This window comes from Coturnix japonica, chromosome 2, assembly GCF_054131305.1.
Source record: "Coturnix japonica strain WE chromosome 2, WE-NBRP24, whole genome shotgun sequence".
NCBI classification, from domain to species: Eukaryota; Metazoa; Chordata; class Aves; order Galliformes; family Phasianidae; genus Coturnix; species Coturnix japonica.
In genome coordinates this window covers 19,061,078-19,074,290 of record NC_140664.1, presented here as the reverse complement: position 1 = coordinate 19,074,290, position 13,213 = coordinate 19,061,078, and the positions used below count along the sequence as shown (strand labels likewise).

The 13,213-nt window shown below is 42.5% G+C and overlaps 1 protein-coding gene across 10 annotated transcripts in view; it reads left to right on the top strand.

Annotated features, from left to right (window-relative positions):
- The window catches only part of VPS13B (vacuolar protein sorting 13 homolog B), a 394,840-nt gene that overhangs the window by 369,930 nt on the left and 11,697 nt on the right, over window positions 1-13,213 (top strand). For all 10 annotated transcript variants that reach the window (XM_015856027.3, XM_015856030.3, XM_085537180.1 and 7 more), the window contains 3 exons: window positions 302-1,125; window positions 5,707-5,883; window positions 6,828-6,998. In XM_015856027.3, the coding sequence (XP_015711513.2) occupies window positions 302-1,125; window positions 5,707-5,883; window positions 6,828-6,998 (1,172 nt within the window). The remainder of the gene's footprint in view (window positions 1-301; window positions 1,126-5,706; window positions 5,884-6,827; window positions 6,999-13,213) is intronic.

Sequence of the window (13,213 nt, the reverse complement as noted above, 5' to 3'; positions counted from 1 at the left end):
CTGTATTGCAAATCTGATAGGGCAGTACTGCATATATAGGGAATTCCTGTCCAATCTGTTCTGTTGATTGGTAAGAAAGAAAGAGAAATGTGACATATATCTTTAATATTCCACTTCTTAGGAGATATCCTGGGTGATACCCACTGTGGTGATCAAAGCTGTCAGATCACGTTAACAAGAATTGCATGAGGAGTTTCCCATGATATTAAGTGCAGGTCTCTCCTGATGGCTTTTTTAAACAAGATGCTTGCTGAACTCAATGTATATATAAAGTAACAAACTTTTTTCCCCTCCCATCTAGAAGTCAAGAGCAGAGCCTGTTCTTGAAAGTGTTTATCAGTCAGCTAAGCCTCGCTGTGTTTGATGATATTACCAATCACAAAGTGTCATCTGAACTCCTGCGGCTCACAGCAGACAACGTTTTCCTCCACATGGCTCCAACAACCAGCTACCTGAGATCCCTGTCACAAGAGCTCCGACAGGACACTGGGGAAGGCCTCCCACCATTTTATAGTCTCCAGGTGTACTGTGAAGACTTGCAACTGGACAATCAGTTGTACGGCAAATCCAATTTCCATTTTGCAGTCTTGCTGTGCCAAGGAGAGAAAAATGAGACTGTACAGTGGTCGAGAGCGAACAACCTCATTGTTTCCAACAAAGATTTGGAAAACTATAAGGAAAACTGCTTTATAAAGCTTTGCATTGCTTTTTCTGAAGAAGAGAATTTCATGTTTCATGTGAATGACCTCAGCTTTGAACTCAAACCAGCTAGGCTCTATGTGGAAGACACCTTTGTTTACTACATTAAGACTCTGTTTGATACATACCTTCCAGAAAACAAAGGCACTTGGCAGTCTGTGAATAGTTCTGATACTGCCCAGATACTACCCAAACAAGTGAGAGAGCATGCAAGAGCTTTAGTCAAGCCACTGAAGTTAAGAAAATTAACAATACAGCCTGTTAATCTGCTTGTCAGCATTCATGCTTCATTAAAACTGTACATAGCTTCAGATCACACCCCTCTCTCCTTCTCCGTGTTTGAGCGAGGACCCATCTTCACCACTGCCAGGCAGCTTGTCCATGCCTTGGCCATGCATTATGCTGCTGGAGCACTTTTCAGAGCAGGTCAGTACTTTTTCATAACCTGTAATATTTTTATTAGGTGCCAGAATTCTGTAATTGTCTCTCAGGCTGAGTAATCTAGATGTTAGCCATGCAATTACTGTTTGGTAATGATACAATATTTTGAGACGCATTTCATGTCCCACCATGTGACAGAAGGGAAATAAAATGGCTGAGCAGACACCAGTGAAGATTTGTAAAGCTGTGCTAAACATTAGCCAGCCGCCTGAAGGCTTTACTAAACCCTGAACACAGCATAAAAAATGTATTCTAGCTGGCTTAGGTTTTGTCATTTTATATTACAGTCCTAGACAGAATCAACTCACATTCCTCACATAAACTCCCCAAAACTACATTTAATCAAATTATTCAGCATGTTGCTCTGCATTCAGGAGTAAATTATAGCCCTGAATGTTGTTTTGTTGTTAAAACTCCTTTTGGCTGCAGTTTATGATTAGGAATCTGTCTTTCTTCATACAGCCTTCATGCTAAACTGGCACACAGATGTTTGCTGTCCTTTGATCCAAGAACTATGAAGTTTGCTGTTACTAACATTTTCCCAGATAGGATCAATAGTGAGCAATTAGTCTGGGAGGTTTGCAGGTACATTCACTTTCCTGTGAATATTAGTTTATAAACATAAATCTATAAATAATGAAGTTATTTAGCGTGTAAATTCTCCTGGTGTGCAGCAGCTTTTGTACCTGTAAGACAAAGAGGCTCCTCCACGATCACAAACAAGTCACACGCTGAAATGCTGGGTTTATTTTCCTGTGCATTGATTTTCTGAAAATCTGATGCATACGTTTGTACTACAGGTGTAACTGTGACCTGATTTCTGTGCACTGTTATCATAAATGTATGTGTGCATTTCAGGTGTCTATAAACAGTTACAGTGAGCTACAGATCTGGTATTTCACTGTGTTTGTACCCAATTCATGCAGCTGGTTGTGGCAGCTGTTTGCACAATTGCACACCATACATTGTGCATGGATTCAGTGCTTCCATATGTAGTTGCTTGCAAAATTTGCAGGTTTTGCTTTTTGCTACTTGTTTGGATTTGTTTTACAGTCAAATCCCATAGTACAAAAGGGGAGATCTAGTTTCTTGCTAATTAAGGGTGAAACTGTGGCCAGTTGTGGTCCCTAGTGTGAGTTTGCCTCCCCACAACTGAATGGGAGTGGTGCTGCAAGTGGTGATAGACTGCAGCAGGAAATTGGGGTTATATTGACTTTTCATCTGCAACATCCCAGGTGAGGCACATGTGCTAGTTACAGATTCCTGAGCCTGGTCTTGGTGTTTCCTCCTGTGCTACTCTTGCAGAGTGCAACAGTGCACAGGCCACCCCTTGCTTTGGGCTCATAACAGCCTGAAATCAAGCAGATTTAAATATTAAGAAATAAGGTTTGCTACAGGGGAATGTCTGTTCAGGAAAGCACATAAGCTTATATTTAGTTGTTAATTAAATCCCTCTCAGCATTAAAACTAATGTGTATTTTGAAAGGAGTTGCCATGATTAGAATGGTGGCTTTTGTCTGTAAGTGTCTGTCTGAGGAGACAAAGCCACTGCTTTCTTACAAAGGGTTTGTCACAGTTGTCAAGAGGCTGATTGTGTCAACAAAGTTAAAAAGAAGGAAAAATTCCAGTAGAAAGCATTATATGGTCTGCAGACTGAATCCTTTCCTCACTGTCAGGTGAGTTACAGCTCTTGGATTGGTTTCTTGTGGAAAAGGGCTTTCTCTGCTGCATTTAAACCATGTTAATCTTCTGCAAAATGAGTGGATGTTTGGCATCTGTCTGCTTACCACTGTCTCATGCATGAATTGTTGCGGCATCTGCACAAACAGCATTCCCACAAAGATGTGTGCCTACTCCCTGTGGGATGCGGTCCTGTTTTGCCTCCATTCGTGTGCAAGACCATTGCCACCCTGTGGAGGGGCAGGACTGGCCTCATGACTTCTTAATGGGGTTGCATCAGGCTGTATGCTACAAAGGACCAGCCAGGCTCAGGGTCTGGTAGGCAACAAATGGAGCTGAAGAGCTCTACTCAAACACGCTGATTAGAATCATAGAATCATGGAATGGCTTAGGTTGGAAGTGACCTCAAAAATCATTTAGTTCCAACCTGCCTGCCCCACTGACAAGCACTGCTTGTCTTAAATTAGTGCAACTTGCAATGGAACTCTTATTAAGTTAGCTTATATTTAAAAGTTATTAAAAATCTGTTTGAAAATATTACTGCTGTCAACCACATCTAGCCCTATAGTTGCCTACAAAGGAAATGTGGTGACTTTTTCCTAGTGCAGTCATGATCCTTTCATATTAGTGGATATAATTGCTAAGCATATTTTGGGAATTTGTAGCCTAACATGACACTGTATGTTTGCAGAGCAGCACAGAACTTGTGAATTGAGCAATTACGCCAAGTTAGTAATTTTTTTTGTTGCCAACTTACTCCACACCTTTTTCTTGGGTTGAGTTGTGCATGCTTACAATGGGTAGCCATGACTTTTGTTCTCACCAGTGATCAAAGAGTGCTGCCACAGACCACATGGCTCCCCCTGCTCACTGCTTCCAGTTCTTCCCAAAACTGACAGCCTGCAGGCCAGAGCCAGTCATAACAGCCCATCCCCACAATACCAGGCAGCCCCTCAGCAATGCATTCAAACAGTTTCTCTCCTGGTTTCATTATGGTTTTATTTCCTGGAATTCTGACTGGCCAAGCAGGTGTGCAGAGCTGGCCTGGGTGTTGTGGGGCACTGCCTCACTGTGTCCTGCATTTCCCTCCCATCACCTCACACCCTTCCGTCACTGCTTTGGGTACACAAGCGAGCAGTCAGGCACTGCTGTCCTCATCCCTCAGACAGAGGGACCACACTGAGACAGTGGCACCTCAGAGAATGAAGCAACTGCTTCAGGAATGCCAAAAGCATTTAAAAATAATGAGACGCATCTGGTTGTAAGGGATTATTGCAACATTATTGATCAGAAAAAGCAGAAAGAGCATCTTTTCCATCCGTACATGCCTCCCCGCCCCTCCAGCTTTTCATCACTTCACACAGTGGCAAGCATAATTTGTTAAAAATATGACACGGAGGGAGTAGCAGGCCCGGCCTGCAGCACTGGCTTCCTCTGCGTCCCCAGCGGCGCGGGCTGCCAGTGGGACGGGACACTGCCGGGCCGGCAGGGCTGAGCGCTCAGGACTGCTCCACTCGTCCAGCTGCCAGCAGTGCGTGTTTCTTGTTTTCATAGCGCATCCCACCCACTCCCTTATGTCCAGCGCGATTCCCACTTTTTATACTGCTTGTACCGGAGCTCTCAACCTGCCAGGGCTGAAATGTGGGACAGATTCAACAAGAATAATAGATTTTCCGGGAGCTTAGAATGATAGTATGAGATTAATTCATTTCATATGAGTAACATTTTCTCTTCTGTTGAGTTTCATGATTCAGCCTTCCACAGGAGTGACTGGGAGGGGTTACTAGCAAACAAGGAAAGCATCTGGATAGCAGGAGTATGCGGTGACGGGATGGGAATGAGGAGGGCAGTGCAGATCAAGGGCCCTCGGCGGGAGAGCAGGAGGCGATTCTGTCCATCCGTCAGCCGTCTGTCCCTGTCGTGCCTTGTGCAGCTCTGATAGCGAGAGCTGAAATTCTTGATGCTGTGGCTCCAAGAGCGGGCAGTTCCCGTTTCATGTTTATTGCCGTCTTTGAATCGCTCTCTCTGGACTGCCAAAAAAATACAAGTTTTGCAGCACTGTTTCCCTAATAAATCAGCTGCCAGCCAGCCTGAGAAAGACAAGACCTGCAAGCAGCTTTCCAGCAAGGCTCACACAGATTGCTGTGCGCTTGGCCATCCAGCAAGCTGCTGGCAACCTTGCATTTATATAGGAAACCAGATCCCCAGATTCCTCTCTTGGGATATGCGTAGGGAATACTCCCCTATGAGTAACCTAATCAGCATGTAGATGTCATTGCTGTTTACACAACTGTACTGAGAAAAAGACATTTGTCTGGCTTTCACTACGCTTTGAAAGAAAATGATCAGCTTAGAAAAGTTGGGGTGGATTTAAAATAACTTCTTAAGCACTTGTCAAAAATCTGCATCCCCTTTCCTAACACTCCATCAAGCAATTGACCTCCACACTCCCATAACGCAGTACACTGTATCAGCGTAAACTCGCTGTCACAACTCTATCGCACGGGGATGTGAAATCACGACACTGCCTTAACAGCGTATGGAACCGACCGAGCAATCTGAACTTTCAGTGCCGTCCCTCCATAGCTGTGGGAATCCAGCGCCCACCTCCCTAACACACTTTTAGCAGAACTACGGGAAGCTCCTGGAAGGAAGTCATTCTAAAGCTATTTGCGAGTATGCCAAAAGGATTTCTTTGATTTACGAAGTATGAAAGATTGCCATTTCTGAATACATAGTGGATGAGTTATTTCCCGTGTTTTGCTCAAAGGAAGTTCATAATGCGATGAATTCTAGTGTGAAAAAGAGAATTAAGGAATAACCTTTTCACAACTGCTGCTTCTGCAGTTTTTGCAGGCGTAACATTTGTCTTGTTTCTCCACACAGGCTGGGTTGTTGGATCTCTGGAAATCCTTGGGAGCCCGGCTAGTCTGGTGAGAAGCATTGGGAACGGCATAGCTGATTTCTTTAGGCTCCCATACGAAGGGCTGACCAGAGGCCCGGGAGCATTTGTCAGTGGTGTTTCCAGAGGAACAACATCATTTGTAAAACACATTTCCAAAGGTAATTCTTTCACTCTGGCGCTCCTACTGCTGCTTTGTTGTCGTGCACTGTTAAAGAATGTGTTAAAATTTTAAACAGTATTGCTTGCAGCTTTATTTGGCTTGCTAGGCTGCAGCGAAATGCTGGGAGGGTAGCAAAGCTCATATATAACATCTTATGTATTAAACAGATCGCTGCTTAACTACGGTGTGTAAGAATGTTTCAGAAACTTCAGAATTTTAAACCTCCCACTGGGAAACCCAGCTTGGCTCAGCCAGTATTTCATGTGATAACTTCAGAAATATCGAAGGTGTTCTGCACTTCTGCTAACCATCAGAAATCCTACACTGTGTTGCCTCATCGTATTTATTATTTCTTTAAAAGAAAAAAAAAAAAAAAAAGAAGAAGAAGAAAAAAAAAAGGAAAAAAAGAAGTAGATACAGTTGTCATAACTGTGTTAGTATGCGGATGGGTTTTGACAGAAGGGCAGAGCTGGATTTAAAACACAAGCAGCTTTTGTTTTGCAAAGTCTGTCTAAACAGTGCCATCGCGTGGCTTCAGGCGGCCGGCAGAGGTGGCTGCAGCTGCTTGCTGGTGAGTCAGGCTCGCTCAGGAGACGTCCTTGCGGGCTCATTCTGTACATATTTGTTTGCCTTCCCATCACTCCCACTCCGTTTAGGTTAGACTTACAGAAGTGTGGGACCTAGGGAGGGATGTTCGGATGAGTTGCTTTTCCCACTGGCTGGGCAAACCTGGTGAAGGCTAATGTAAAAGGCGTGATGTGGACCGTAGAAGCAGCGTGGTGATGCTTCACAAATAGTAAAGAATGTTACACATGGGCAACTTTTCAATTGACTTTGCTGTTCTGCTCCTAAGCGCAGTATTTCAGCGAGGCGGTGAACAACTTCGTGTTTTAAATTAAAGCATTTTGATCCAGACCCAAATGTATATCTCCACGTATTTAGGTACACTGACGTCAATTACCAATCTGGCAACAAGTCTTGCTCGGAATATGGATAGGCTGTCGCTGGATGAGGAGCATTACAACAGACAGGAAGAATGGAGGAGGCAGCTTCCAGAGAATCTGGGAGAAGGACTGAGACAAGGGCTCTCTCGTTTAGGCATTAGCCTTCTAGGTAACGTACCATTAAATATCAAGTTGAGTGATAATGCTGTTTTCTGATTTGCTCATCAGCCTTTTCTACGTGTGTGTAAAACTGCAATGTCTGTTATTTTCCTGTGAAATAGTCGCACTGCATGTGTACGAGATATCATTTGTTTTTATCAAGGTTTAGTGACTTCAGTGTGTGATTTTTGCTGATAAAATAATTGCAGATACCAAAAAAATTTGCACACACTTTCTTTGTGAAATATTTGCATCTGAACCTGATGTAAATCACAGAAGAAAAGAATATTCTGCCTTGGGCAGGGTGACTTGTAACTAAGTCAGCACAAAGACGTCATCGGGCTGGTGTTTACTTTTCAGCGAGTTATAGGAATGCCTCCTGAAGCTGATTGTTTTTGATGCGCTGTAGATATCGGGAATTCATGGTCTTGTTTGTAAACCACTTGAACTGAGCACCAATGTGAAGTAAGCTTTGATGAGGAATTCTGCTTTTACGGAGAGACCGAGATCATCCCAATTCGGTGTAACTGTGTTAATCGAGCAGCCAAGTGATTTGAGTAGAAGTGAAGATTGCCCTGGCCATTTCCAAACAGTGCCTAAGAATTTGAAGACTAACCCATATTTGAAAAATCTCTGACACAGGTTTTGCAGTAACGGGCTGGATTTTCTAGGTTCCTTCTACTTGTCACACAGCAGAGGAATGCAGTGTTGTATTGTTTGGCAGACTTCCCTAGTGCGTCTTAAAGAGTACGAATCCCTTAGAGATCAAAGTGACCAAAAACAGTCCAGTGCAAAAGGTTAGAAGAGCTGAAGCTTGAAAGGATTTGTCCTCTTTCCTAATCTTCAGTAGTGTACACAACTCCTAAATTTGCAACCGCAACCCTGAAAGCCCCAAAGAGGAAGTGGTAAAAATGTTACAAGTTTGGGTTAAGTTACTGGAAATTATTTTAAGCAATAAGGTTAGATGATGTGAAGCACTGTCATTTTATAATGCCTGTAAACTAGAAAGCGAGTGTCCTGGGAGAACTCTGCATGAAGGAGAAATTTCCTATGTTAGTAGCTAGTTAGTAGTAAGCTGTTACTGGTGTTGCAAATCAAGGGCGGTTCAGGGGAGGTTTTATTTTACCTGCTTGTTTTACTGGGCTAAGGGCAGTCAGGTTGAGAAGCTGGATGAAAGATTATACTTTTAGAAGCACCGTGTCAGCCTGGTGTATGTGAGCTGGTGAAATGGTTTGGTGATCCTGGCGCAGTTTTAATAAGGCAGGAAGATAACGCGGTGACTGTCTCCTTCAACGACACACCAGAGCCCTTCAGAGCTAAAATTGTAAGCCCAAACTGCAGAGCACAACCCAAAAGTTTGGCTGGATTAATTTAAAAGTTTCTGCTGTTCAGGAAAGCCAGGAAGCTGTGAAACACATTCACAAATGTGCTGTTCTGGTATAACACGTCCCTGTGCACAAGGCTTTGGTTGTTTGCAGGAGGATGTCTGAGTTTAGGAAATCAAGATTCACAATTCCAGCATCCCGAATTTTCCTAAGAAATCAGACTTCTTATTAGAAACTTAGAACTGCACATCAACATTTAAAGAAAGCTCCTTTGCAAGCTGGGACCCTGCTCCTACTCCCACTGTTCCTATTTAGAGTCCTCACTGCTAAATACATCTTCTCTTAGCAATGCAGGCAGCTAAGCATTCAAATAAATAACGAGGGTTACTGCATAAGTACAGGACGGCAATTATGGGACCTGTTGCTGAGGGAGGAGTCAGAAATATTTGAATGAATTTGTAATTTAAACTTGATTTTTTAGAAGGCTCTTTTCTCTCTGTACACAGCAGCACTCCGCCAAATGACATCAAGACCTCAGTTACACTTAAACCTACGTTTCAGTTTTTGTGAACGCATCAGAAAGCTGTTTCTGACCGTTTCATTTAACAAATGTTGTGCTTTCCCTGCAAAAACAGTTGTAGGCAAAAGGAGCTGCTGCTATGCTGCTTCCTTTCACCATGTTCCGAGTAAACATGTAAATGCTCACTGCAAAAAGACATCCAGGTTCTTCATGCATAAGGAAACAAACCGGAGCTGCTCTATTATATTCCTTCACATGCATGAAGAGTTCAGATCAGTACAGGATGGCAGAGAGCAAGTCCCCGTAAACCATAATTTCTCTGACATTATAATTGTAACATGGAGAAGTGTAAAAAAGATTTATAGGACAGTCAGAGTGCTGCCGCATTTGCAGAAACCATCTGACTAGGGCGAGCAGCTTAAAGAACTGCAAACGCAGATTTCATGCATAGGCATCGGCACGTAAGAGCGCTCGGCTCACTGATACGTTGTGGTATGTGCACACAACGAAGAGCTGCTTTTTAGATTTTTCCAAAAGTCTGGCTCGTGGTGACCCCAATTCTGCAAAGCTCTTAAGCGCATGCTTAAGAGCTTTGCTGAATCAGGGCCAAAATTATGTACTCTTGTCTCCTCCTCAGTGCAAGTTGTTCCCAGTGGTACATTCTTAAGTGCTTTGTCCTGTCTCGTTTTAAATGACTCAAGCACTGTCAGGGTGTTGTTTGATTTGATTGTTATCTTTGGCTGGCTGTCTTCTTCGCTAGTTTGGGGGAGACTGCTGGGTCATTTTAGTCACATCTGAACATGAAAAGAAGCAAAAGCTCATGACACGTGTTGGGTTTTTTCCTACTATACGGTCAGACAAAAATACAGTGAAATAGTACATAAAATGTTTAGATGACAGGCACTCCCCACCGAGGAATTATCTTTTGTATTTTGCTTGACAGGGTCAAGCTCAAAATAATAAGCCAAGTGTAAAAGAGAATATTGAAACGATGGGCCTTATTTTCAGCTACTGGTCCTACTGAAAGTAACGTGGTGAAGCAGCTCCATGAGAAAGTCAGTCATTTCTGAATAACTGAAAAGGTAATAAATATTAAAGGAAAAAAAAAAAAAATCATTATTCATAATTTCAAAAGTGCTGTTGAATGCTATTGTTTTTAGGGAGGTGTATTGATAGCAGTGCTGACTGACAGTGTAATAATTGTGCTGTGGAGAAGGTAAAGCCTGAACTGCAGAAATTCAGATTTCTATTATGAAGGGATGTTGTTGCTTTTACAGGGCCTCGATCACTGAATTGAGGCTGCTTGACTTTTGACTACTTACAAACTAAATTGTGAGATCCAGTGCTAATCCTGCAGGTCTTGCTATTCCACATCCCAGTTGTACAAATACGTGAATATGAGCCAACAGGTGCACTTTATTTTAGCTGTTTTTTCATGCAGTGTTATTTTCAGTATAATAGACTTGTGGCAACCCAGGAGGACAATAGCAAAAGGGAACAGAAACACTTTCAGTTTTGGTAGCTTCCAGCCTCGTGGCAGGGCATGGCCAGTTTCTCCTGGTGAAGGACTGGAATATTTCCATTTATTCCTCTGAAGGCTTGCTGCAAGCAAACTGAGCTCTGCTAAATTCTGTGAGCCATGCTTTTTCTACATGCAGCGAATATTGTTTGTCAGTCTGAGCAGGAACCAGTTACTGTCAGTAATCAAATTCTGTTTGAAGTAGTGCAGTGATATACTCTGAACTATCTGAATTTTGTAGTTATCGAAGTATCTTTTTTATGCTTACTGAGCAACATGTATTAACTAGAGTGCACCCCAGCTGATGCTTAGCAGATGTTACGGTGCTGCTGGAAATTCTTTGGTCCAGTAATGGAAGAATATGTTTTTGTTTTGTTGCTTTGGTGTTTAATTTTATTGAGGTTTTCTTTATACAGGCATAATGTGTGTGTACATATGTGGACATGCATATAAAATTGAATGCCTAGGGTAAGGAAGGGAAGAAGAATGGGGAACTGTTTCATAAAAGATAAAAATAAAAATAAGAACTGGGGAAAAAAAAAAAAAAAGAAAGAAAGAATGGGTAAGAAACATTATGGAGAAAGGGCAGGGACTGCAGGAGGACAGACAATAGAGCTGCATCCAGACCGTGAGGGTGAGACTGGGAAGGGAGGAACCATGGCGTGTACCTCATGCTCTGCCTGCCTCACACCCGACAAGCAGCAAATGGGGAGAGACATTCTGATGTAAATCTGTCCAGCACGGTGCTTCTTCCACTGACTTCACGTTAGAAAAACAGAAGCCCCATGGATACCACAGAACATCTGCTTCACACCATTTCTGGTGCAAGGAAAGGCACGTGTGTGTTACTGTTGTCTCACTGCTGTTGGGGTTTGAGGTTGTTTAGCCTTCAATTTATATACATTTTTCCTTTTCTCACACATGATGTGTACAGGAAAGATGCTGCACAGACCTGACTTCCCCACACACAAATGGTGGGACGGGCCACTCTTTATATTAAAGAAGTACAGTTATAGTTTATTACATGATTTGTGGGAGTGACCACAGCGCGTGAATGAGTTGCCAGTGTGTTGTGGTTTGAGGTAAGAGACTACAAAGGGTGAGCAGAGAGGGAGGAGAGCACCGTTGGCTGTAGGTTGGAAGACAAAACTTGCAAAAGAGTTTGAGTGCAGTGGCACCACAGACAAGCTCAGAATGTGTGTAAATGGCTGAATAACAGAAGGTGTGGAAGTACTAAACAGTGGGCTAATTAAGCCATATATTATTTCGGGTACTGTATAAGTAATCTTATATAACACAGTCACAGCAGTTTCCATTCTGCTTCCTTGTCCTCTGGGCCTAATTCCAGCTGAGAAGTGCCTGGAGCATACCACAGGTCCTTTGGAGTAGGCTCTTATTTATTATTACCTTATAACATTGCTCAAGTGTATTGCAGTAAATAATTTACTAGTGCTAGGACTTAGGTGGATTACGTTTAATAAGGCAATAACTTCTGTTCTGAAAGCACAGTTGCTGTGGGTGACCTCGATAGATGGGGTGAAGGAGGTCACAGGGTAATGCAATACTGCAACTTAGCAGAACACCAAGTATTGTTTCATCTCTTCCAACGCAACCCAATTGTACAAAAGAAAAGACTGGACAAATGATCCCAATTGTGTAATGCGGTGTTGGATATTATTTTAGCCAAACAGCAGGAGCAGCTGGTAAGTACTAGTAAAACAGAAATGAACTGAAAATCGTATCATTTCCATGACATAAAATTAAGGAGGTTTCGTGACCTTTGTAAATGAAGAAGAGTAAATCAGCTGAATGCTGATCTCAATAAAAATGGAGTATTGTATTAAAAGTAGAGCGGTATTTTCTGGGGAAATGTTATACATTTCTCAGCAAATTATGCACATAACAGAAGTTGGAAGCGATTTCTCTAAGAAGAAAGGGAGGCTTTTATGGAGGATGCAAGTTGCATGAATTGCCGGTGGACAGTGCTCCAGGGGCAAGGATCTGGGAAAATGTGTGCTGCTTCTCCTTCTTGTCTTTATTTGGGCAGAACACCAGTGTACAAGGACGATATTAGTTCATGTTGTTCGAAGTCAGCAATTTCTTCGTTTATCCAGTAACAGTAACTGAAACCATCTGAGCACTGGTTAGCGGCTAGCTGACTAGCGTGTATCATGCTGGTAAACATATGGGGCCAAATACCTCTGCTGTGCTTGTCAGAGTCTGTGGAATCATGCCTGCATTTGCTTCCACATACAAAGCAGTATCCTCAGAGATGCCTTTGTCACGGTAGAAATGCCCGGTTCCCGAGGTGAGGTGCCATCCTTTCCTTTAATATTTGGCTTGATACTAAGAGCTGTCCAAGGAGCCCCCAAACTTGCTTTTTGCTGAGCAAAAAGCATTGAATCAGGCAAACCATCTTCCAACTGGTGTCACTTTGTCCAATCATTGTATTCTTAGCGATATCCAAATAGCTTATCTATCAAAATTACAATAACAAGAGTCATGTCTGTGGTTAAGTGGCTCGAGTAAACTAAAGATCAAAGAAATGTACCACCTCGCATACCTGTTTACATTTAGGAAGATTTAGGTCGGAGTTCTCTGTTGATACTAAAAGCTGGGAAGGTCACTATGTCACTTGTAAAAGTTTGACCCATGCACATTAAAGTAAAATATGATCGTTTTCTCAAAAAAGTAACAAAAAGTCTCAAAGTCTAATTCTGCTAATCTTAGTAATATATCAAAAGTTGCATTAGCTTATGAACATTTCTGGCAGTGGAAGAGGATATAAAAATGATGTATTGAATACAGGCAGTTTTTATTCTCATGAAGTCTATCTCAGGCTTATGTGAAAATCTCATTTC